General features: G+C 43.5%; 1 protein-coding gene across 5 annotated transcripts in view; it reads right to left on the reverse strand.

The window, feature by feature from the left end:
• Nucleotides 1–27,527, reverse strand: part of SHROOM3 (shroom family member 3) — a 252,739-nt gene that overhangs the window by 22,007 nt on the left and 203,205 nt on the right. For 4 of the 5 annotated variants that reach the window (XM_061583353.1, XM_061583356.1, XM_061583355.1 and 1 more), the window contains 2 exons: nt 9,665–9,796; nt 1,698–5,037 (listed from right to left, as the gene is read on the reverse strand). In XM_061583353.1, coding sequence (XP_061439337.1) covers nt 1,698–5,037; nt 9,665–9,796 — 3,472 coding nt within the window. Of the gene's footprint in view, nt 1–1,697; nt 5,038–7,520; nt 7,682–9,664; nt 9,797–27,527 lie in introns of those variants that run through there. The other variant, XM_061583358.1, reaches the window with a different exon arrangement.

The following is a 27,527-nucleotide window of genomic DNA, read 5'->3' on the forward strand; positions in this document are numbered from 1 at the left end:
ACAAACTGAGTGGTGTCACTCTGTCCTGACATCTAAATAGTTAAACCCCCTATATTTGCTAATCGAAGAGTCAACCAGTTCAATTTAATACAGGATGTGCCCATCCGAATTGCAGTGGGACTGTAGCCCTTGTCATAAACATTCTTCCCCAGAGCTACTTAAAAAGAGCTGAAACACAAGATGGACAGCAAGGACACTACTAGTGATAATGTGTGACAGAGGAACAGGCAATTGAGACATTTGCCTCCAAGCTAGGGACATGCAACAGAGCTGGTGGTGTGCTAAAGAGATTCATGCAGCTGTTTAAAGCATTTTGCTTCCTTAATTATTTGCTCTGCTATTTTTTCTGTCCTGCTACACCGGCTTTGTAAGGTCTGTGGGTGGCCTTGCAAACTACCTAATGCACCCAAACCAGCAAGAAAAGGAAAACAACGAAGGGCCTCAGACTAAGCATTTCACAGTCTGGCAGGGCTCTTGGCTTTACAAAGGGAAACTTGGAACAAATGCTTTTCCAGATTGCCTTATAAAATATTGGGGGGAAGGGGTGGTGGTAGTGAGGGGGAACATGTCTTTTGGGTGTGCAGATTTTCCCCTCCTGAAAACCAGTTTTTTGTCTCACTCTAAAAATCCTCTGCAAGCAGAAAGCATCCAAAGGGTGCTTGACTCTAGTAGCTGGATACACAGTTCAAACGAAAATATTTTGAGCAAAGCCAGTTTTTGCCACCAATAAGTCAATATGAGAGCCAGTGTGGTTGGTGCAGAAGATATATATATATATATATATATATATATATATATATAATTTTGCCTTTGAAATGGGGAGACCCAAGAGTCAAATTCCCAGGTAGCCCCTGAAGCTCACTGGGTGACCTTGGCCCAATCGCTGTTTCTCTGCCTCTGCCTTCCTCACAGGAATGTTGTAAAGGTAAAATGCATGGGATGCATTCAACACTGCCCTTCCATATATGAAAAGATATAACGAGATTCAACTCTGTGTATCCCTGATCTCTCAGGAAGAAAAGTAGGATACATGGGAATAAAAATAAATGCAGCAAGTGTATGATACATCACCAGCAAATGTCGTGCATTTTAGCATGTGTTTTAAATTGTTTTTAAAAATGTGTATTTAAATTTGTATGTTTATTTTTAATGTTTTTAATTGTTGTAAACCGCCCAGAGAGCTTCGGCTATGGGGCAGTATACAAATGCAATAAATAAATAAAATAAATAAATAAACCCACTTTTCCTGCTCCAGCCACATGCAAGTGGATGAGAAGTGTGCAAAAACGTAAGCAAGCTCTTGCGCGAACTGCAACTCATTTAAGCAGGGTTTGTGCTGGATTGTGCCCATTATATCCCAAGAACCAGAGCTCCATGCATTCAGAGGCTTCCAATCCTCTTCTGCCAGAAAGAAAAAGCTCCACACTAATGTAAGGATTCTCATAGAAGAAAACAGTGGAGTCTTTATACGCACAGTTCACTGGAAACCTCATTAATGGGTTGCCCCCAACTAAGTTATACTCAGAGTAGACCCACTGAAATGTATGGACATGACTAATTTAGGTGCATCAGCATAGTAGGGCGAACCTTGGAGTCAATCCAATGTCTGCCCTCCAGCATAACCTGACATAGTGGTGGAATCAGCAATAAATGGACCATAAGAAGATTTTCAAAGAAGCCCCATAACTTGTACCTACCTGGCACTTATTTGTTGTGGGAGATGACCTGGATCGAACGTGCACGGTGACTGCCTGGTTTTCTGATCGGTCCAGCAAGTCCTCTGCGGATGCTGACTTCCCAGGCTTCTTGGTGGGTGCTGATTCCTTCCTCAGGGCTTGGTTATCACGGCATAGCCTGTTGCATATGTCAAGTTCCGTTTGAGTGCTTTTAGTGAGCTCTGGATCAGCTCTGTGATCCTGATGCCGATCTGCTTTCAGCCAATTGGGAAAGGAGATGCTGCTGCCATTATTTGGGCTGGTCACCTTCTTGCTCTCAGGTCTGCTGAGATCGAAGCAGCCTGTAAGCCCAGGAGGAAGAGTGGCGAAGCCACGCCCTGTTCTACAGACCCGCTCTAGGGACTCCCTACGATGGTAAAGACTCTGGTCCTGAAGAGAATTCATGCTGGAAGCTGGTGAGAGAGATTGGCCATCCTGGCCACTGGTTTGCAGGTACGGGGTCTGAGAGCCCTCACGCAGGAGGCTGGTGTCCTGGGATGCAGAAGAAGGGCGCTTCCCAGTTTTGCGTTCAATGTAATCTGCCAGTGCATTTTGCTGCAGCTGCTTCAACTCTGGCTTGGACAGATTGATGGTGGAGCACGTCTTGTTCTCCCTCTCAAAGATCTTGCGCCGGTCAGCCACCGAGTTCTCTGGAAAAACAAACTGGAGGACTTTCTTCTGGATGGAGAAGGGTGAGAGCTCACTGTCGGACACACCCACTTCATTCATCTTCTCTGGCTCAGAGTAAGATCTCTTTTTCTGATCGGGGTTCAGACGCCTCCTACCCCCAATACGAGCTATGTGCAGAGGGCCAGGGAGAGTCTCTTTGTTGCTATAATCCAGCTTGGTCTCTGTCGGCGTAATGCTATGTCTCTCCTTTGGGGTATGTGGAGATGCTGCTGTGTTCCTCATCCCAACATGCGCCGATGCTGGCCTTTGTACACTCCTTTTGGGCTCCTTTCCAAATTGAGGGCTAATGTTGAGGTCCTTACGGCTGAATGAGGTGGCCCTCAAAACCCTTGACTGGGCATATTTAATGCTGTTCCTGTAAGCCCTGTTAAAGGGGATGTCCAGCTGTGAGACGCCATTCAAGTCCTGGGCATTAGCCTTCCATGAGATTTCCCTCTCACGCTCCTCTGACAACTGGAAAGCACTTCTGCTCTGGTGCATCTGACCAGCCTGTTTCAGTGACTCATTCTCAGAAGGCCCAGCATGATGATAAACGCTCTGCCGTGCTGGGATCACTACTGAAGCAGTTAATGCTTCTATCTGCTGTTCCGCAGGGTGCCAGTTAGCCCTCTCTGGTTTGCCAGTCCCACTCTCACTTGAACGTTGCATATATGTGGTTGGGTCTGAGTTTCGTGTGCTGGTCAGCCGGCTATGATCACCTTGCAATTGGAGATGCTCTTGAGAGTTACGCCTATTTCGGATGTCCTCAACACTGTTAAGGCTGGGCTTGCTCGAGCCATAGTTCTGGCCAAAACTGTTTGCACCCAAACTCTGCAGCCACTGGCTGCCTTGTTCACGTTGCTCTATCTTGCTGACCTTCTCCAGGACAGAACATCGGGCCTTCCTGGATTCCAGTTTCCCATGCTGAGAGTTCTGGAAGCTTTGGGTGCTGCTAGAACTGAGATGGCGAATGTTGAAATCTGATGTCTTTGGGCCCAATGGAGAAGACGGTTCCTTGCACTTTGGCTCCATGGCATGGATGTCCTCTGTGCTGGCAACAGCATCTGGATATCCTTCCAAGGCTTGCCATTCACCGTCCTGCCAGGGCTCAGGCATCTGCCCGTGACAATCCTTCTCTGCTTGGCTGCCGTAATTCACAAAATGCCATTTGGCACCAGAGAAGCTCTTACCATGTGGTAGTTCCTTCAGATCTGAGCTGTTTTGCAGCTTTGTGCTCTCTGGGATGTTTTGCAAGGAGGAAAAGGCATACTGCTTGGCTTTACTGGAGCTCCACTGGCTTTGAGCTGTGCAATCTCTCTGCAGGTTCTCGTTCTTATCTTCCTTCTGCTCTCCTGCCCCGTATCCCTTTGAGTGGCAGTGGGCTTTGTTGTCACTCACATCCCTCAGGCGAGACAGGCGTGTCTGAGAGCTGTGGTTCGAGGGCTGTGCATTGCTTCCACTTTCCTGGATTAAAGGTGTTGCCATATACAGGGGGCCCAACTCATCCTGCCTTGGAGATGTCGGGTAGGCTTGCAGATGAGTTCTGTACAAGACAAAATTTGCAGCTGCATCTCCTGCTTCCTGCTTTTTCCCTGCCGTTGATGACATGTACTCAGGCTGGTAAAAGATGGCAGCCTTGTTAGGCAGGCTTTGGTTTCCATTCTCATCCAAACCAGAATGTTGTCTGCAGGCTGCAACATTTTCATATGAGGATGGAGAAGATGCAGAGGATGGTGTGTACCCACTCTCTTTGGCAAGTGCTGGATAAAGCATCCCACTACTGCTTGCGGAAGCGTGAGGAACCTGGGCAAAGTGTGGCTCAGGAGAGGGTACAGGGTAAACACCAGTGGGAAGCAAAGGCTGCCCTGGCTGAGCTGCTTGTGAGTAAACCTGTTTGGGCTTCATGGTGGGGCTGCTCTCTGGGCTCTTCTCCATCACAGTGTTGAGCTGCCCTTCTAGGAATGCAGGTTTCTGCAGCTGCCCTGGGAGAGGAGTGCCTTGGCCCAGATGAGGCCAAGCACTTTTGGGCTGAGTCCTACATGACTTCCTGTGTTCAAGGCTAGACCAGGAGGTAGGCCTCTCATGGTGCCTTATTGCTGTGTAGCTGTCACTACGGGTTGGTGGCATGGGAGGTCCCTTCACGGACTGGCTCTCGCTGTCAGACGAACTCCGGGCTTGTAGGCCTTTGTTGTAGCCATGTAACCTGCTGGAGCTGTAACCTTTAGCTTGGGACTCACAGCTTGGCAAAACAGCAGGGGACTTCACTTCATATTCCTCTGAAACTCCTCGCTGGGCATTGTAGACAGTTTTAATGTATCTGATGTCTGCTTGTCTCATTCCCCCTTCCTGTGGTCTGCCCCGAGAATGTACATTCTCCATGGAATAAGACCTCTCCTTGGAGAAGGTAGGTGCCGGATATTCAGGAATGCTGGAGCTTGTTGAGAAAGAGCTGTATGCAGAATCCCTCTTGCTGTGGAGATGGGCAAGCTGGTCGATACTATTGGTGGATTTGGCTGGTGAAAGATGGCAGGGGTGATGGGAGTACCCTGCAGGGGTTTGGTCCAGACTCTCCATGCTCCCCCTTGAGCTGTATTGGTCAGGGCTTCTTCTTAAATAGCCATGTTCATAGCTGGAGAGATCACTTGTGGAGGAACTGGAGGTAAGGAGTGAGAGACAGAGAGAGAAAGAGAAGGGAAAACTTGTTAGTGTTAACATGTGAGCAAGAGACAGTTGTACTGGCTTATAAAGGACTCCGAGTGATATGTTTAGTTTTTAGAGGAAGAGACGAAAACCCTTATTTGGGCCTTGATCTGTTCTTAGTCTGCAGTCATCCTGATTTGCTAGAAAGAACCATTTGACATTGCAACACATGTCTCTTACTTATCACTATGAAGAAAGGGGGGAAAATAGATGGGAAGCAGATCGCAAGCAATAGAGGCTTTACAGGGAAGTCCAAGCGTGTCTACGCCGCCCTTGCAATCCATCAAAAGCATCCTAACCATCACCAAAATGCCCAGACATCATGAGCAACATAGAGAGACAGAGGGAAAGGAAAAGCAAGAGAAATAAGAGGCACTTGTGGAGGAGAGGAATTTGCTCCCTCTCCCTGCCTCCCTCTTTTTCTTTTTTTTTTCATTTCTTTTCTTTTTAAGGAGGTGAAGGCTATACCCTGGCAGTCTTCCTGGAAACTACAACTGAACTAGAGACATTTTGTTTGCTGTGAGAAAACTAAACAGACATGACAGGAAAGGAGGCCATGAGGGATGGGGGTGGGGTAGAGAGCAGGGAAACTTTTCTGTAAGTCCATTGCAGAGTTAGGAATATCGGAAGCTGTCTTATCCTGAGTCAGATCATTGGTCCATCTAGCTCAGAATTGTCTGCACTGACTGGAAGTGGCTCTCCAGGGTTTCAGAGAGGGTTCTCCCTTAGACCTACCTGGAGATGCTGGGGATTGAACCTGGGACCTTTTGCATGCAAAGCTAGTGCTCTACCACTGAGCTACAGACCCTCCCCAAGTTCCGAGGCTCAAGGACAGGTATGGCAGCACTACTTGTCTATTGTAGAGTTGGAAAAGGTTCAGAAAAGGGCAAGCAAAATGATCAAGGTGATGGAGCGACTCCCTTTCCCTAAGGTTGCAGGGTTTGAGGCTTTTCAGTTTAGAAAACAGGCGAGCAAGAAGTGACATGATACAAGCGTATAAAATTATGCATGGCATGGAGAAAGTAGATGGAGAAAAGTTTTTCTCTAGGACATCCAATGAGGCTAACAGATTCAGGACAGATAAAAGAGAGTAATTTCTCACACAGCTCATAGTGAAATTATGGAATTCATTCCCATAAGAGGCAGTGATGGACACCAACTTGGATGGCTTTAAAAGAAGATTGAACAAATTCATGCAGGAAAAGGCTATCACTGGTTACTAGCCATGATGGCCATGCTCTGCCTCAATCATCAGAGGCAGTATGGGAATCACAAGTGGGGAGAGTGCTGTTGCACTCAGGTCCTGCTTGTGGGCCTTCCATGGGCATCTGGTTGGCAACTATGAGAACAGGATGCTGGACTAGATGGGCCACTGGCCTGATCCAGCAGGCTCTTCTTACATTCTTATTTCAAGGAAACTCAGATGCAGGCAGGAATCGTCCAGTTGTTGTTGCTATTTCGAGGAAAGGAAGGCAACTCAGCTGATTCTTCTTGCATTCTTTCCCCTCATATTTATTTCTTATTTTAGAGATTCATATCCCACTTTTCATCATCTAGGTCTCAAAACAGCTTACAACGATATAAACGTTCAAAATACAAAATTTAAAACATAAATTAAACCTCAAAAAATTAAAAATAAGCTGGTGAAGACAGGTGGGTCTTAAAACCAAGCTGGTTCACATGGACCCAGGATCATTGACCCTAGGTAGCTGAGTCGTTATTACTCAGTATCTGTTAAATGGGAGTAATAAATTATTTATCTCACAGGAAGGTGAATCTTTCACTTCACATTGGCACCAGGAAGCTTGGGAACTACATTTCCTGGTGTGCCTAAATGCTGCCGCAAAAGTGTACGCAGCAGTGTCCAGGCCTGAAGCCTGAGGCTTATGACTGCTGCCTTTTGGTTGAGAAATGGGGTGGCACAGAGATTACTGGCACACCATTTGGGAGGGGGGATAAAAATGGGCCAATTCTGAACTGTGCACAAATTCAAGTCTGATTTGGAAAGGGCTTGGTTAATGGGGTTGGACCTGTGAAATTCATGCAGGGGTCTCTCCAAATCATTTGTGCAAAATGAATTTTTGTGCCATTTTAATAACGTTGAATGGAAATGGACTGCCTTCAAGTTGATTCCGACTTATGGCAATGCTATGAATACGGTTTTCATGGTAAGCAGTATTCAGAGGTGGTTTACCATTGCTTTCCTCTGAGGCTGAGAGGCAGTGACTGGCCCAGTGAGCTTCATGGCTGTGTGGGGATTCGAACCCTGGTCTCCCAGGTCATAGTTCAACACTCTATAACCACTACACTACACTGGGTCTCATTAATAATGATAACTGTTCATATTTTTGTTTTTGAAGTCTAGTGCAGGGATAGGGAACACACCCTGACTGGCCCATTCAGAAATCCCCAATTTCCTTAAGAGCCCATCCGTACTTGATTCGTATCTCCTGTTTTGGGCCTTGAGACACTAAAGGGATCAAGGTAATTGTCTCTTTCCTGATCTTTGCAACTGTGGCCTGGTCTACGTTGTCTTCCTGCTCCGTAGCCTCTTTTCAGGGATAGCTCCTGGCCGAAGGCATTTCTCCACCACATTAAGGCCTAAACATAAAGGAAAAAAGGAAGGATGCAGCAAACTAATTATCCAGTGGCTGATAGGTTTTGTCAGGTTGAAGAGAAGTAGAGCGCAAGACAAAGAAACCAGAGCAGAAGGAATGAGAAGAATGATTTCAGCAGAACTAGCCATTTTTGCTGGTTTAAAGTTTATTTCCCCAGCTCCTTATGTAATTTGTTTTCTTTTCAAATAATCTCACAGCGCTCATCTACTGCCAACAGATAGTATTAGAGGAGGGCTGGCAGTCTGACCACTAGGTGCCACTGGTGTTCTTCAGCGTGGAAACACCTGGAGTAAATAACCTCTTTGCCAGCAGTGTTATTGTTGGAATTTTAAGGTTTTAATGTGAATTGTATGTTTTATGTTGTGCGTCGCCCAGAGTGGCTGGAGAACCAGCCAGATGGGCGACTAATAAACTTAATAAATAAATAAATGCGACAAGAGAGACAGCAGAAATCTGGTGCTTGGAACTCTAAGCACCAGGCTATGGCAAAGCAGCAGCAGCAGCAATTCCCTTGGATGGAATGAATGCCTTTGGCAGATGATTTGTGTTGGGTGTCAAGGAAAGAAAGAGAATATACATCTCTACTGGAATGGTTTCTTTTTTGCTTTTGTTTTTTGTAATCTTAGAGTTTCTTCCTGTTTTCCCATCCCATGCTTCCTTTGATCTCAATAAATTACTAGCGGTGCCAGTATTTAGGTTTCACAGGGGCCTTGAAATTCCAGTGGCTAAGCTGGGGAGAAGGGAAATGCACTATCCTTGGTGTTAAGATTCAGAATCTGCTGGAAAGGGAAGATGTGCAAGAGATGGAAAGATTGAGGATTTGTCTATTCATACAAAAAGAAAGCCAGATAGATCATTAACTCCAGATGTATGATGTTTCTTTTTGGAATATCTACAGCAAAGTGGAAACACAGGGAAGGGAACAGGCATCAGCTCTACATTATCACTTCTTTTAAATATATGTTCCTGTGTCAAGAAGAGCTGAATTCTGAAAACTGTATGTATTTGGAAACTGAGCAAATATGCAAGGGCTAGAACAAGCAGAATAAATTACTGAAAAGCAGCAAATTATGAAATTTGCGTACAATATAAAGGCTACAGAATCCAGAATTTTGATTTATTTATCTGCACTCTTTTTTTTAGCGCAGAGCATGCATAGCCCTGTTTACAGAGATTCTAGCACAGGGATAGAGAACCGATGGCCCTCCAGATGTTGGACTATAACTCCCATCATCCCTGACCTTTAGCCATGCTGGCTAATGCTGATGGGAGCTGAAGTTCAGCAACACCTGAAAGTTCAGCCTTTTAAATTGAGACCTATCCCAGTCTGCATCTGTGTCAGAATTGTTTAATACGTTTTTTAGTAATGTTTTTAACCCTTTTTAAGGTTTTTTAAAAAAATGTTTTTAATGCTGTTTTGTTTTAATGTATTTTAAGATCTGTTTTTATGATGTTTTAAAGTGTTTTAGTGCTTTGTTTGCTGCCCTGGGCTCCTGCTGGGAGGAAGGACGGGATACAAATTAAATAAACAAATAAATAATAAATAAACACCTGGAGGGGCACAGCTTCTCTATCCCTGCTCTAGCAAATCGGAAGACTGGGCTGGCAGCCAATCAGAGTCTGCAAAACCCTACAACCAGCAGAGAAATTTAGAAAAGTTCAATGCTTGACTGACCTTTCAACTTTTGCAAAAAAAAAAAAAAAAGATTGAGGGTACCTGCCTGCAGAACCTGGTGTATCACAGTTCCAGTTCCATAAAGGTAATAGACCACCTGGCAGTCAAAGCTAAGGACCTTTAAATGACTGTAGGTGAATGCAGATAAAGATTATTGCTCCAAGACAAAAAGAGACACAAGGGGTCCTTTTACAGTGAAGGAGAAAATGTTCTTTTCCAGGAATGGGAAGCACATACTGCACCAATCCTTGACAGCAGGTTTGTGGCCAAAGTGCTGTGAGGCTTACCTGGAATGGTAGGCGTGATGCCAAGGAGTGCCGATCATGCCCTGAGATATTTGCATCATACTGAGATCGGGTTGGTTCTCTGTGAACTTGGCTGAATGCCAGGAGTGTGGTCGGCCTACAGGGTCGCTTCGTCTGGGCAAGGAACAAAAAGAGATAAAAATAATTAGAGGCAGCCACTCACTCAGATACTCTGACAGGTAGAGCAAGATCAGTATGATTATTATTTAGCATTTCTTTGTGCCAACAATGTGACTCTGTCCAGAATATAAACATGTCATGGTCTCTGCTCCTTGATGGTTATTACACTCCACTCTGGTGCCATTCAGTCCACTGAGACCATCCTGTTCAAAAATGAACTAATCATTTAACTGGGCCTGGTGCAAGGGGACACTGAAATGAACTGAGCCCTCAATGTCAATAACGGTGTTTGATTTACCCTTGGCTTTGGTGGCTGTAATCTAGCAACCTTAAGGGCAATGTGGTCTTCAGCTGAAAGTTTGGAACCTACTAGAAAGCGCTGCTTTAAACCCTGGGGTGGGAAGCCTTTTTTCAGTCTCAGGGCCGCTTTGTCTCCTGGGCAACCTTCTGGGGGCAGTGAGAGGCAGGGCCAAAGGGAAAAGTGGGCAGGGCAACAAATGCAAATTTTACCTCTGTACAGCAGGATAGTTTCTACATAGACTCACACACCCCTCTCTATTCATCATCCAGGAAAGCAAGAAGCATTATCAGAGTTCAAGGACACATTCCAACTAGGTAAAAATTATAATGGAGGGCGCAAAACAATGCCAGTAAGGAGTGCGGCTGGGGAGTGCGGAGTATGTGGCCTGAGCACAGTCTCAAGGGCCAGACAGAGAGGCCTGGAAGGCCATATTTGGTCCCTGGGCCTGAGGCTCTCCACCGCTGCTTTAACCTAACATGTACCACGCAAGCGGCACTGTCGACATTTCTCTTGGAAGTTTCTTTTACGAAGAAGGAAAGATCATGGGACAGGATGACTAGATACAAGAGAGACACAAACCATACATGGGTGTTCAATTCCCCCATGTGATTAGAATCACACACAGGAGCAGAGATCCAGTCGCTAATTCCACTCCACTATTGCATCTATATGCTCATCCCTGCTACCCTCTACGAATTGGCAAGTGAACATCAACAACAGGGAGTGTGTTGTACTCATAGAGCCCCCCCCGCATGATCAGCGCTCTAAAGCACATGAAGAGCCTCTGTGCATACGGCTGTTTCCGCGCTACAGATGTTTGCTGGACACAGGGATGCAATGGAGAGGGCAATGCAAGCCATCATGTCCTGCTCTCTCTGATGTGATTCTAATCATGCGGAGGAACTGAATACCTGTATTATAGGATAAGGATGAAGGAAAGTATGGCTACTTTGAAGCACAATAGAATACAGTAGGGCCCCACTCATACGGCGGGTTACGTTGCAGACCCCTGCCGAAAAGCGAAACCTGCCGAAAAGCAGAACCCTGTCAATAAAATGGTGCCCGACACCCGAAAAACGCAGTAAAAGCGGAACAAGCGCCATATGAGTGGGGTCTTACTCTAACTGAAAGCCGCCATATTAGCGGAACACCGAAAAGCAAGGCCTTACTGTACACAGAAGAGGCATTTAACTGACAAAACCGGGAAGGTTGACATAATCCAGTAAAACTCTGAACTAGTTACTATCATCATGTGTAATTTTTGATGGGAAGTTAGTCTTTTAAATCAATTCAGGCAGAAAACTAATCAGAGGGATACAATTTTAGGTAATACCTCCCTGAACAGCCCATACTGGAATTTTGGCAAATGCAGTTTCTCTCATTCTGGCATGACAAACTGCACATGCCCACTTTCTCTCTTCTCTAGAGTGGTTAAAGGTACAGGAACCGTTGTCTGCCTCTGCTCACCAAAAGAAGGAAAAGATGGATATATATGGTAAAAAGAAACAAACAGAAGTGGTTCCCATTTTTGTAGGCTGGACCTACAAAAGACTAGGAAGGAAGAAAAGCATTTTCATTGTTCTCCTTTTTTCCTACTGTTGTTCCCCCCCCCCCCCAGATTCCTGAACAGTTCCTGAACTGTTGCAGTGATTCCCAAACTGTGTGCTATAATCCAGTACTGTTGAGAGAGAATTGCACTCATGCTATGAAAGTAAGAGGGTGCCTGTTGCATCTCTGAATGATTCACTGATCTGGCCTCTTTCCAAATCGGCTTCTACTTGGTGTGAGTACTTACTCTCTGCCATGCTTGACTGGATCACGTATTCACTTCCAATGCTGAAACACCACAAAATTACTTGATCTCAGAGGAGATAGGCACAGAACTGTGCCTCATGCAGAAACTCAGTGGCTGGGCTGCTGGTAGTTCTTACTATGAGCTACCCCAAATGTCAACCTTTTCAGTTATATGAGTGAGAAGGATGTGTTGACAGCTTTTGTATGTTTAATTTTGCATTGATCATTTAAAAAACTATTGTTAGCCATATCAAAAAATGTAGCGATTGAGAGGGAGGGTAAAAATATTTTGTATAGTAAACATGCCTTCCAGTTGGGAAACATAGCCCAAGTCTTGGATTTCATGAGCCTCTTTGAATACCACCAGAAGAATGAGATTCCCTTACTCTCACCACCCCCATTTGTTGTCAGAATCATATCAATAAGTGGTGAAGGTTCTTAAGAGGAGTAGTTGTGCAAATTAAATATCATGCATAGGTGTCTTTAAAACAGGGCCCTCTTGTTGCTTCCTTTGTCAAGAAAACAAGGAAATTGAATGCCGTAGGCCAGGAGGCAGACAGAATGGGATTGAACGCAGTAATTCACAGCCTCGTCTTCGGAGAGACCCTCAAGATGTCTCCATGCAGAACACAGAGAGGCCAGAGGGATTTAAAGATTTCTTTGTAGTTCTGGTCGAATAAAAACCTAGGACATTCTCATTTCTTGCTTGGGAAAGCACATTGTTTGACAGAAATAAAGCACACTCTCCCTCAAAGCAGTCAGCAACTGACTGTCGAGAGCTGCTGTGCCAGGGTTTGGTTTCATTTGATTTATTTTTTAAGCCTGTAATATTTTAAAAAGCACTTCAACCAAACAGCCACAGAACAAAGTAATGAGTAAATAATTTAGCTGTGGACCTGAACCAAGAGACAAGCATAATTAACTGTGGGGCAAAGCTTTGTATTGAGTCCGTAGCCTACCTCTGCTTAGGAAATATGGATTAGGTGTTATGGGTTCCCATGTTGTAAAGGTTTGAATTGTGATTGTCTGATTTGGTGCGGTGGTGGTAGGATTTTTTTTTGGGAGGGGGAGAGAAAGCTAAGCACGATCTTACACTTCTAATTGTAAGTCATCCTAACTCTCCCATTGGCTTCAAAAAAGTAGGTCTTCAAGTTAACAATTCCAAGGTAACAGACCTTCAATGAGATGAATGGAACTGGAAAATAGGAAAGGGATTATCTCTGGGGCAAGTTAGTTAACAAACCAAGGTTTCATCCTTTTCTGTTTGAATTAATGAGAATTCGAATAAACCACAGTTCTTGAAATTCCCATGTAACAGGAAACTGTGGTTTCATCCAAAGTGAAAGCAGAAAAGTTCACTCTCTTCCTCATGACTGTAAAGGAGGAAAGAAGAAGATGAGCATACAAGTCCAAGCCTCATCTTGGTTCTTTTGCAATCATCCAACCATAGTTTAGAATAGATAATCTTCTGAACTGATCATCTACATCAGGGGTGGGGAAACTATGGTCCTTTAAATGTTGTTTATTTTATTTATTTATTTATTTATTATTTTATTTTATTTTATTTATATCCCGCCCTTCCTCCCAGCAGGAGCCCAGGGCGGCAAACAAAAGCAGTAAAAACACTTTAAAACATCATAAAAACAGACTTTAAAATACATTAAAACAAAACTAAAAACTTTTTAAAAGCTTTGAAGACATCTTAAAAAAAGTTTAAAAACATTGTTTTTTTAAAAAAGGGTTTAAAAGCATATTAAAAAGCAATTCCAACACAGAAGCAGACTACAACTCCCATAACTCTGTCCACTGGTCATGCTGGCTAGGGCTGATGGGAAGTGGAGTCCAATAACATCTGGAGGGCTGCAGTTTTGCTATCCCTGATCTAGGAATCAGATCTAGAAAATTGCTGGATTTTATATTTTCATAAATGGGTAATCAGATTGTGTTTCTCTATCCCAGCACCCCTAGGTGTAACCTGCAAACTGCATAGCACTCAGTAGTGTAGTGGCAAATTCAGAAGTACAGGGTCCCTTCATGACAGTCATGCCACACATCCGTCACAGCCACACCCCTTCACTCGCTTGCTCGCTCAGGGTCACTACCTCCACACACTTTATTTCTCCTCCCACAACAAGAGATGGCCCTAGGAGCCAATCAGCATGAAAGGGGAGTGTGTTAACTACTGAGAAGAGTCTTCTCAGTGGCTGACTCAACTCCTTTCATTCTGATTGGCTCCAATCAGCATGAAAGGACAAGGAGGCATGTTAGAAAATTCTTAGTGGCTAACACACTCCCCTTTCATGCTGACTGGCTTGCAGGGCACTGGAGATATAGGGACCTGGCTGGGACCCTGTTCCCCAAAAAATAAAAGGTCTGAGCCCCTAGACAACTACACTCCTGATAGCACTTAGGACAAACTAATAATCGATTAAGTCTGCTAATGCTTTCCACATTGCATCTTAAGGGCTCATCCAGACGACTGCAAAATGTGTGACACGCGTGCTATGTGTGCTTATTATTTTTCGGTCGTCCAAATGACACCGCGCGCTGTCACACATTTTCGCGGGTTAAATCCGCTCCTTCCAATACTGGCAAAAATGCAATTTGCTGTTTGAAATCGGGAATTTCATTGGGACATTTTTTTTCATTGGGAAACAGCGAACAAAAAGGTGAAAAGTGGGAACTATCAGCTGACAAACCGGATATGGAAACAGTGGATTATCCTGCTCCGTTTGGATAAGCCCTTCGACAAACCAATGCAGACTTCATGTCTCTAATACCATGCCGGCTTCCCTCTTCCCGAATACACACACTGCTTAGCACCCAACCTGATGAAGAGTACAGTAGGGCCCTGCTTACCGGCGCTTCGTATTCCGGTGTTCCGCTAATGCAGCGGCTTTCAGTTAGGGGAAATTCCCCGTTTTAAATCCGTTTTTGCACTTTTGTGGCATTTTTGCACAACGCGCCCCATTATACTCAATGGGTTCCGCTTTACGGCGATTTTCGATTTATGGCGGCAGTCCGGAACGGAACCTGCCGTATAAGCGGGGCCCGCCTGTACTCAAGAACTTGAATGCTTGCTCTGGCTATTTTGTGACATTTTGATTGGTCTAATAACGGTATTGCCCTGCTATGGAATTTGTAGTCTGAACTGGGTGTTGGTGTCATTGTAAAACTGACAGTAAAACTGAGTCAAAGGCTGATGCATAAACTGTGCAACTGAATCACAAACACGTGTCTTTTAAAAACCTAACTTTTTAGGACAGGCTTTTTTATATGATTCCCCCCCCGCCCATGCCATATTATTGATGCTTTTATTATTGTTTTTAATGGTATCTTCATTATTTTTAATTTTTTATGCCTTTGTATGTTGTAAACCACCTTGATGAAAAGTTTGGCCTATAATTTATTTAATAAATAAATGATTGGTGCACAAGTCTGACCAGGACACCTGTACTGCACACAGAATAAGTAGGACTAAGGCTGTAATCCAATACGTGTCTACTCAGAAGTAACCTCCACTGGATTCCATGGGACTTACTCCCAGGTAAGCGTGTATTGGATTGCAGCCTAAGTAATCTGCCACAGTTGCATTTTATTATAATTAAGAAAAGCTACAGCAATATAAACAATCACCCTAAATGCAGGGAAATTTCATTCTTTTCCCATGCATGAAGTGGTTAATACAAATTAATCAAAATGGAAGACAAAATAAACTGAAGACAAAGTATGTTTAATAAGTAGTTTTTACTCTGTAACAGAATGTTCCTTCCTGCAGAGCAACAGCAAACACAGAGTCCGGGCCAAATTCATCAATACATTCCAGCTGATTTGTTTGCTTCAGTCATGTCAATCAGATACAGACTGTGTGTGTGTATGTGAGTGCACACGTGCTTATACCCAGACACACAGAGCACACTCTCTGTGCTAAGAAACATTTTTTAAAAAAATGAAAATTCTGCACCAAAAAGGTCACACACTATAGGGCCAAAAGGCAGAATATAAATCTTTTAAATAAATAAATAAATAACATTTAAGTAACCCATAATTACATATATACGTTTTTGTGACAGCCTTTATTATGCATGACTTACAGTACAATCTCAAAAGTCTCATTAAGTACCATGGGACGGACTTACATAGGATCACAGCCTTACTCTGCTTCTGCTATTCATGAGGGACAACTGCAAATAACTAAAGCCCTGATGAAAGGAGACCCTTCTGAGTGCCATTTCTGGCGAGGGTGTTTCTTCTCTGTGGCTACCCAATCCATGTACCTGTAGGACACAAAACACTTCCACTGTCCTTCTGCACATGATAGTTGCCACACAGCTCAAGCCAGGAGCCCTGTGGATCAAACACCAATTCTCTACTGCCTGTGCCTAGAGTTCTTCTCCAGTTCAGCAAAGCAAACTGCAGGCAATTTAAGGCAGAACACAGAAACACAGGGTAAGAATCTTCCTGAGCTTGGGGATCAGGTCATTCAGAAGAACCAATCCTGCGTCACTGCCTGGCTATATATCACTTGAAAGGTTTGGTATACTTCCTCAGTAGACTCTAGGTGCTTCTTCATTGAGAGACGAGGCTCCTTGGCGCTTCCAAACTGTTTCCCTGCCTACTTCTTTCTCACAACAGTCGCCCTGGGCTCCTGCTGGGAGGAAGGCAGGATACAAATGAAATAATAAATAAATAAACAGTCTCCTGCTTGGGTTCCTCCCTGCTACCAGGGAAGTTTTCAACCTGCTACCTCATGTTGTGTTCCTGCCATAGTAACAGTGGACTGGACACAGTTTCATTTTCTTGTCTAGGCTGCACACGGCATCCTGGGCTGCCCTCCATTGCTTCCAGTTATTTGCTGCCTCTCCAGACTCCAGGCTTGTTAGATTATTTGTTTATTTACTTACTGGAACCCCAAGATCTACCGACCAGAGCCAGGTGCAAAAGACATAGTTAAACAGTTTAAACTGTTTTTAATGATAATTTTATTATTTTTTGTAAACTGCTTAGAAGTTTTATTTCCCTCAAGCAGTATATACATTTTGTTAATTTTAATTAGTTAATTAAAATAACAAGGTGCCTCTGAGCACAGGCATTTTATACCCAGTACCAGAACCAAACTCAGTCCTTTCACAAACAAATATCCACTCCTGGTTAGCTTTAGGAGCCTAATTTAGGTGGGAAATGCCATTATGTTATTCCTATTGTTAAACTGGGAGTCAGATATCTGGCCTAATCTACTTAAAACCACCCTATCTACCAGTAGATCTTGATCTGCTTTCTGCCCATCCCTGCTTTAATTCACGAAGAGGCTAGTGTTGCTTCTGAGCAACTTCACTTGAGATATGGTGCTACACAAGCCTTAAGCAACATGCACGGTGGACACTTTTGATCTGGCAGCATGAACTGGAAGGACGCCTCAGAGGCCTCTACTAATGCTACTTCCTGGAATTAAGATGCTGGGACCTGGGGTAAAGACTTCAAGGTCATAAGTGGAAGGTATGTACGTACCTAAGAGTACACACACAGTAAAGATATTGCTGATTCTCACACTTTTTTATGGAATATGTGCGCTTAGTATAGAGCAGAAAGCAGGTGAACCATATTTAAATCCAATGGATATGCTCTAGCCAATGCAGCAATTATGTCCAAATAGCAAATGGGGGGAAAAAGCCTACCACATTTACGTATTGCGTGTGGAAATGGCCTCACATCCTAATGCATAACTGTGTTTATTCAGAAGTGCAGCAAGGCTCGAGAAGTCTTGCTGAACTCAGCAGCCTTCCCCCTGAGCAAATGCATTTAGGGATCAGGCTTATTTTCACCCATGATTGCAACCTATGTCTTCCTGTTCTGGATTGCCACCGTTGGCAGATCTGAAGTTGTCTTGTATCATTCATCAGAACTTTGACAGCAAAACTCCAGCTAAAGCAATATTAAATGGGCTCTCTATTTGGCCCCAGGCTGTTTCCTCTTGTTCCTGATCTTGCCTGTTCTTGGATTAGCATACTCCACAGCAAATCTTCCTAGACACTCCAATTCTTCCATCACTTGGAGACAGCAAACCTTAGTTTCCATAACACATCACATCTAAGGCCTTGGGAAGGAAGGCATTGACAGGTGGGACAACACAAACACACACTTGCAAGGAATAATCTGCTGACTGAGACTCAAGAGTGCAAAATAAGAAACAGAAATGCAGGGGGAGGAAAGAGAGAAAAAGCTGCTATTTTCAATGCTGGGGCAGGGTGAATGCTGATGGCGGCATTTTCTAGTGAATAATGATTTCCTTGTGATGATCTAGTAGGCTACAACTACAGTCTCTCCTCTGTACCGAAAAGTGACAAATTGCTGCTAAGGTTCACCTCAAATCTTTGGAATACTTATTATTTATTTTATATCCCACCCTTCCTCCCAGAAACAGCCCAGGGCGCTGTCCCAGTGAGCAGCTGCACTGCCAAATTTTTCACCAGCTACAGCTTCTGAACCAACCGCAATAGCAGCACACAGAGTGCATTACAGTAATCCAGCCTGGATGTTACCAGTACATGGACAACAGTGGTCAGGCTATCCTGGTCTAGAAATGGCAGCAGCTATCTTACTAGTGAAGCTGGTAAAAGGCACTCCTAGCCACTGAGGACACCTGGGCCTCTAGTGACAAAGATGGGTCCAGGAGCACCCCCAGACTACAAACCTTTCAGATGGAGAATGACCCCATCCAAAGCAGGCAACTGACTAATTATCCAAACTTGGGAACCATAAACCCAAGGCACCTCCATCTTGGTAGCATTCAGACTCAGTTTATTGGCCCAGAGGTTGCACGGTCTCTCCCGATTCAGATGTTACAGAGAAATAGAGCTGGGTATCATCAGCATACACCTCGCCCCAGTAGGCATGGTTATCACGTTTTACTCATAATCGATCAGCCTCACAGCACATTTTTCACCACTTGCACTCTAGCCATCGTCCAGCCTGTTTCATTGCCCTTAGCTCACTGGTGTACCAAGGTGCAAACCGGGCTCCACAATGCTGGAGAGGGTGCTCAGGAGCAACCGTGTCAAGAGCTCGATGTGCCTTGTTGTTCTACAGTGTGACAAGGGCTTCAACAGTCACCTGCTCTATCTACTGGGAACTTCCCCAGGGCTTTCAGGAATCCAGTGGATTCCATTAGTCACTGGGGGCGGGCTATCGTAATCTGTCCAGATTCAGTAAATCTAAACTTCACCAGGAAGTGGTCTGACCATGACAATGGGGTGACAACCCCCCCCATCTCCAGACCACCCCTTCCTCCATCTGAAGCAAAAACCAAATCGAAGGTATGCCCTGCCCTATGCATTGGGCCAGTGACAACTTGAGACAGCCCCCTGGTCATCATGTTTTAATTTTTAATTATTTACTGTGTTAGTCACCTCATACCTAGTGGTCTCTAGGCAACTTACAACACATTTTAAAAATGTACACTATATAAAATTCAAAACCCAAACCAGAAGAATTAAGACAGCATACCAAAGGCCTAAGTAAAAAGAAAGGTCTTTGCCTGGTGCCTAAAGATGAATAGAGAAGGTGCCAGGTGTGCCTGCCTGGGGACAGTATTACATAGCCACTGCTGAAAAGGCTCATTCTCAAGTTGCCACCCTCCGAGCCTTCCATGGAAGACACACATGAAGAAGGGCCTCAGATGACAAGCGCAGGGTGCGAGTTGGTTCATATGGGGAGAGATGGTCCTTGAGATACTGAGCAGCAAAAGGCTTTATAGTCAAAATCAGCACTTTGAATTGAGTCCAGAAACAAATCGGTAGCCAGTGAAGTCATGCCAGAATTGGTGGTATGTGCAGACCCCAGTCAGCTATCTGGCAGCCATGTTCTGCACTAGTAGGAATTTCCAAACTGTCTTCAAAGGCAGCCTCATGTATAACACATTGCAGTAGTCTAACCTATAGGTTACCAGAGCATAGACAGCAGAAGTTAAGCTATCCCCGTCCAGATATGGGCTCAGATGGGCCATCAGTCAAACCTGGTGAAAGGCACTATGTGCCACTGAGACCACTTGAGCCTCAAGTGACAGTAACGGATCCAGGAATACCCCCAGGCTATGTACCTGCTCCTTCAAAGGGAGTGTAACTCCATCCAGAGTGGGCTACAACCCATCCATCTGGTCTAGAGAATCACCCACTAACAGTACCTCAGTCTTGTCTGCATTAAGCTTCAGTTTTTTGGCTCTCATCCAGTCCATTACCAAGGCAAGACACTGATAAACCAAGTTAAACAGAACCATACTGGATTTTGCCAGGTCATAGTCTCGCCATAAAGTCCTCAAGTTTCCCAGAAGACTAAAAACAGCTATTTTATCCCTTATGCAGTTTCACACATCGCTATGCCATACCATTAATCTTTCTGTGTTTATACAAGTAAATGCAAGGCATGTTTGCAGTCAGCGGCAATGGCCAAGGCTAAGGAGGTAAAGCCTGGAATTCCCTCCTACTCAAACATTCTTCTCTAGTAGAGCTGCTTCCTGTTTGCAAGCTCTGTTCCCAAAAAATGCCTACTCTCCATCCACATTGCAACACAGGATAGATTTCAGACAGATGCTTGCCAGGGCTACAGTCAGGAAAGCTCTTTAGATAGTCATCCTTTGGCATACCTATATATCTATATACACACACAAACAATGAAGCAGGAAATGGTACTAAATGAATATACCCACAACGTTAATAAATAATTACAGGCCCAATGAGTTTCAATGGAAACCTTCCTCAGGAGCACAAGAAAGCAACTTACTGAGTATTTCTAGTAAGGCAACCCTCACATATGACACTCAATAAATTGTGTCCCTGTGGAAGGCTGCTATCAAAATGCATTGGGCATTTCACAATCGGATATGACTTTATCGTCATTTGGCCTTCAACTTGTGTTCTGACAAATTGTTTTTAAAAAATGGCAGGTGCTTTGAATTCCAGCCTTGTTTTTAATACTATTCAGGATTTTAAACCATTTTTATTATTGAGCCGTTATCAAATTTATATATATATTTAAAATGCTCTGAGAATTTCTTATTAAAAAATCATAGAAGAGTAGAATTGCTATAAATAAGTGTAGGATTTGCCACCTACATAAAACACAGATGTTAAGACAAAGAAAAACAAAATTGAAAGGCCACTTGTGAATGAAACTCTGTGTCCTTAAAGGCTGAATCTACACAGCGAGAAAGGGATGAATTTTTGTTTGCTGCAAGTCTTGTGCAGCAATGTAAGGCTGGTTATATTAGCTGATCACTGTGCTTCGAAGCACATCTACAGCATCCAAGATGTGATTCTGACCTGTGTCATCTTGCATTAAAATAATCAGGGAACGGCCTTTTGCAAAACCAGGCTGTTTTATTTCTGCAAATGCCTTTGCTTTCTCTAATGCAAGTGTCACATGTTCAGTGTTTTTGCCTGCAGAAGAAAACATGCTTCTCTTGCAGTACAGACCGAGGTGACTGTTGTGTGCAGAACATGGGAGAACTGTCCACAATAGGCTTAACTGCACATCATAGCTAGGATCCAAAACCTACAGAAACAGGGAAGCTAATTTTATGCATGCTTGGTAGAAATGTGAAAAACAGCAGTCACTGGGGGGGGGGAGGATTATTCAGAACATTGAAGCTGTAATTACATATCAAATACCTTTAAATTCTTTTGAGATACAAGAGAAAAAAATGTTCAGAGGATGTAATCTTGGCAAGAAATGTATTATGTGCTGCCAGAACACTGCCAGCCACAAAATGATGTACATGTAAAATACTAAGAATGATGGCAAAATTAACAGGAACAAGATCAACTTGAAAGATTATGGTCTTCTTTTATAATATATATATGGAGCGTAGTTACAAGTTACAGTCATTTAATGCTTTTTCACAGCTGGGATGAAACGTAAAAAATGCTGAAAGACAATGATTTAAATTTATATCCTGCTCTCCTTCCAGTAAGAGCCCAGGGCGGCAAACAAAAACACTAAAAACACTCTAAAACATTTTAAAAACAGACTTTAACATATATTAAAACAAAAGATATTTTAAAACATATTTAAACAGAGTATCTTTAAAACATCTTTTAAAAAAGCTTTAAGAACATCTTAAAAAGCAATTCCGACACAGATGCAGACTGGGATAAGGCCTCTACTTAAAAGGCTTGTTGAAAGAGAAAGGTGTTCAGTAAGTGCTGAAAAGATAACGGTAATGGTGCCTGTCTAATATTTAAGGGGTGGGAATTCCAAGGGGTAGGCACCACTACACTAAAGGTCCGCTTCCCATGTTGTGTGGAACAGACCTCCTGATGAGATGGTATCTGCAGGAGGCCCTCACCTGCAGAGAGCAGCAATCAACTAGATATATAAGGGATAAGACAATCTTTCAGTCACCCTAGTCACAAGCTGTATTGGGCTTTGTACACCAAAACCAGAACCCTTAACTGGGCCCGGTAGCAAATGAGCAGCCAGTGTAATTCTTTCAGCAGCAGGGTAACATGCTGGTGATACCCTGCCGCTGTGAACAGTCACGCCATGATATTTTGCACCAGCTACAGCTTCCAGACCAACCTCAAGGGCAGCCTCACATACAGCACATTATAGTAATCCAGCCTGGAGGTTACCAGTGCATGGACAACAGTGGTCAGGCTATCCCAGTCCAGAAACAGCCACAGTTGTCTTACCAGCTGAAGCTGGTAAAAGGCATTCCTAGCCACTGAGGTCACCTGGGTCTCTAATGACAAAGATGTATCCAGGAGCACCCCCAGACTATGAACTTGCTCTTTCAGAGTGAGTACAACCGCATCCAAAGCAGGCAGCTGACCAATTATCCAATGTATATTGGTGACGTATAGGGCTAACAATTATATTAGTCACTTATAATAAAATTGCATTTATTTTATTAGTAATATTTTTATACTGCTGAATAGACATGATACCTAAGCAATATATGTATTATCATAATACGTAATAGGATATATTCTATAACAGTAAGAGGTTCATAAGGTACATTCATCAACCCACTCTACCCTCCATCAACCCCCCTCATCAAAGCCCCCTCCATTTAACCCTTGCCAAAGCCAAAGCCCTTCCCTTTACAAGTCACCAGAAGACAAGCCCCTTCTCTTTATAAATGCCTGCCTCCACTTCCCAGCAGCTCTCAGAAGTCTGTTGTCACACTGTAGTTCACAGCACTACTTGTTGGCAGCCAAGTGAATTGCTGTGTGATGACATCTTTAGGCAAATATATTATAGCAGATATACCAAAAACATACATACAGTTTTTATGTATTTTTGTACAGAAAAAAAATCCCAAAAAACACTATCTTAGGTACGCCCAACAGCTTGCCTTTCCCCCCCTATGTAACACACACACACACACACACACATATCATGCTATATCACAAACTGCTTTTCAAAGCCTCCTCAGTTGGCATGTGGGAATAGGGTAGTTAGCTGTTTGAGAAACATAAGCCCAAAGGCCTTTCTTGGTGTATGGTTCTAGGGATCCAAGAATCTGGACCCAATTCAAAAGCAAAGGCATTTTGCTAAACAGTATATTGCAGATTGGAATAAACAACTGGCTTAACTGAGCATTACTATGTGCACTCAACAACCACTCCCCCCACCACATACACACACACATCCAATTATAATCAAAGACACAGAAAAAAGCAAATATGTGGGTTTTATATTTGGAACAAAATCACAAATGGTATTCAACGCTAGTACTATTCAGAGTAGGCCCACTGAAGTTAATGAACATTGATTACCTTATGTTCATTAACTTCAATGGATTTACTCTGAATAGGATTTGGCTGAATACAACTCTAAGGATATTCACAGCATCAGAGTTCTTTTTGTCTGTCTTTTCACGCTCGTGCTATTGTAATGCTGTGCAAGTGTAAGGCAGCTTTTAAATATATATATATATATAAACATGACCGAATACAGTTCTAGGGGTGTGACCGACAAGGTAACTCCACCCACACATCCCCACAGCCAAGCGCTGCCGGGATCTGCTAACACGTTTAGACATGGGCAGAGAAAATGTGGGGGAGTACAGGAAAGAAAGCACGCACACAAAGACAGAACCAGGATATCCTGCCGTGAGAACGAGGCTCAGGGACAAAGTGGGTGATTCCTTTTATTTACCTTTTGATTTTAAAGCTCTCTCTTATCAGCATACATTGCTACAACGTAAAGGTCTCGTCTTTGTCTCACCTATTCTCTAAGAACCATATACCACACACTAAATGCAACAACAACAAAAAGACTAATGTTTACACAAATAAGATAGAAATTGTAATACAGGGAGTATAGGCTGTCATCCAAGGAAATAATTCATGCACTGGAGGCAAAAGTTCTTTTGAAGTTTACTTTGCAGTTCTCACTACCAAAGAGGCAAGCTGCTGTCCAGTTTAAAAAGAAAATGTGAAAGTAAGTTTGGGAAGCAGGTGCGTTGGCTAGATTCTCACTGAATCACTTGCAGTATGTCTCTGAATACCAGTTACTGGGGATCACAAGGGAGGAGAGTGCAGCTGCACTCAGGTCCTGCTTGCAGGCTTCCCATTAGGGCATCTGGGTGGCCACTGTGAGAACAAAATGCTGGACTAGATGGGCCTTTAACCTGATCCAGCAGGGGTCTTATGTTCTTAATAAAACTGTCTTGTATTCCCAACTCGACTTATTGCCTTAAATTACATCATCCAAATTATATACAGGGGGGAAACTATACGCGGGGGGGAATAGAAGAGGTAAAAGAATAAGTGAAAGAGAAAACAAATGGGAGATGAAATTGGAAAACAACCAAACCACACCTGGATCTTCTTCTATTAGCCAGACTTTAATTCTTACGAACATCTGCAACTGGGATCTCGGTGACTCTCTTCCGACCTGCTATTCTACCAGGATAGCTCCAAAAAAGCACCACCAGTGTCCAGAAGTTGAACTTTACTCACAACACAAGATTTGACTTTTGCTCTGTCTCCTCTCTCCAGTACTGTGCAAGAGTACAGGTAGCTGGGAAGGGCCTTAAAGGAAGTGGGATAATTGTCATGGCATAATCAGTATCATGCTGACTGTCTTTTCCTCCTCCAGAAGAGATGGGACTTGATACAGACTGCTGGTGATTTACAATAAGAATATTCAGCCCAGTCATCAACAACAGCCTCATTCTTAAGGAGGCTGCTGGTTCCATGTGTGTGAAAGCATAGAGGACAAAGCTATTTATTTTTTCATATAGTACTTGAGATTCCTCTGCCCACACATGGATGCTTCTGGAACAGCCACCATGTTCTGAACTGCAAGGATATGTCAGTGTTGCTTCTGTTCAGTGTGCTTACGAGATAAGAAAATCCAGAATAGGGAAGGATCTGGATTGAAGAGCATTCAGTAACAGAATTTATGCAATCCAGGAACACTCCCAGACACTGTTGCAGTTACACAGTCTATAGGATGAGAAGCTAGTTATTATTACCTCTCCTCTGCCAAAGAACAACTAGCTGATGGACAAGGACTGATTTATAGGATACCTTATGTGCAACTGGCTACTTCTTCACAGTCGTTTACTTGTCTAGCATTAATTGTCATCAGTGATGTAGGGCAGAACATTTTTGGGAAAAATTTCCAGTGCTTTGTTTTTCCATAGAAATCTCCTGTTTCATCAGTTGATTAGTCACAATGAATGGACCTTAGTTGCAAATACAATATTGGGAAAGCTTGGCAGTTTCAAAGTTGTACTATTTCAGATCAAATATTTGTGTTGTATTGGAACAAAAAAAAACCACAGGGTATTTTTTAAAGCTTTGTTTACTAAATACAATTAAGATAAACGCAAGCTAAATTGGATCACTCTCTCTAGGGTATCAGAAAATCTCCCAGTGCAAACTGAAAAATTCCCAGTGTAAATTACGCTAATGGCTTCTTCCCATAAAGCGAGAGAAAATTTTCATTTGTTATTGTTTAGTGCATGCTGTCTTTCCTTCTGGAAAAAAAGAAAGAACTCTAATGGCTTTTAGTAATTTTCTCCCTCCTCCCTCCTCCCTCCTCCCTCCAGCCCACAATCCATCTAGGGTAAGTGGGGTTCCCCCTACCCCCAAGAATATTGCGCCAGACACATTTGGGAGGTCAGCTCTCTGTATTGATGGGAAGCTTGGACTACAGTATCAACAAGTACTCATAGTACTGAATACACTAATTTGCACAGAAAATGGGAAAATTTTCCTGATTCAACTTTCTCCAGAAAACCACATTGCTAATTAGCATGCTATTCCTTCCTACTGTATAGCGCAATGGTGAGGAACTTGTAGCCTTTCATATGTTGCTGGGCTGCAACTTTCATCATCCTTGACCATTGCCCATATTGGCTATGACTGATACGACTTGGAGTCCAATAACATATGGAGGGCCACAGGTTTCCCACTACTGATATAGCATGTTTCCTTATCAGCCTTGGGACTCCCAACAGAGCAACTGGTGCTGGCCAGGAAACTCTCCATGCAACAGGAAGGAGTCACTGATAGCTACTGTTAGGTAACAGAGGGCTGGAGCAGGAAGTCATCCTTAAGAAGCGGTCAGAGCATAACTTAGGTAGCATGTAAACTGGCCCTAAGTAGCTGTCCATAAGAAGCACATGCTGCATATATGATGTGCCTCAGGCTGCAATCCTATAAAACTTGCTTTGAACTTCCTCTGAAATCTGTAGGAAGTTATTATTTATACAGTGCTTAAACTGTGCGCGTTCTTTGTAAAGACCATGAGGATGAGTCATTCCCCCCAGGTGCTTATGATCAAAAATTCAGCACTGGGGAAAAAGGAAGATAGAAGCAGGAGCATATAAAGGAAGAACACAGGAAGCCGCCTTATACTGAGTCAGACCACTGGTCTATCTAGCTCAGTATTCTCTACACTGACCGGCATCAGATCTCCAGGATTTCAGGCAGGGAATCTCTCCCAGCAATACCTGGAGATGCTAGTGACTGAATCTGGGACCTTCTGAATGCAAGGCAGATGCACTATTCCTGAGCTATAGCCCCTTCCCATGTGTTGTTTTGTCTGACATACTTCTGAGGAAAAAAAAAAACCCACACGTCAGGCTGCACATTCTATTACTAGAAGCTTCCTCATTTTGGATTTTTTTTAGGCTCACAAATTTATTAAACTATGCTCTGTGAAGGCATCTACCCAACACAGACAAAATGAATGACCAAAAACACCTTGTTTAGGAAGAGTGGAATCTAGACGAGGGGTGGGGAACAAGGATTCCAGCTGGTGGGCTGGATCTTCTGAGCTCCCCCACCCGTGGGCCACTTTGACAGGTGGGTGGGGCTGTCCACAGGTCAACTACCTGATGTAATTGTACATGCTGTACACCGCCCTGGGAGCTGCTAGCTATAGGGCAGTTTAGAAATGCAACTAAATAAATAATGTAATTAAGATGTCAGGTGACTTAACGTCAAAGAAAAGATTTGGGAGAGCACAAAAGAGATCTCTCCTGATTCTTTCATTTCTTCCTTTGCATACTGGACTGAGTTCAAGCTGGGCTACAAATGAAAAATGTCTCTTTGCAGGTGTGGCTTGAATGAGGAGCTCCTGAGTGAGGTTGATCCTAGCAGGGCTTGCATTTGC

This window comes from Rhineura floridana, chromosome 9 (genome assembly GCF_030035675.1).
Source record: "Rhineura floridana isolate rRhiFlo1 chromosome 9, rRhiFlo1.hap2, whole genome shotgun sequence".
NCBI lineage: Eukaryota > Metazoa > Chordata > Lepidosauria > Squamata > Rhineuridae > Rhineura > Rhineura floridana.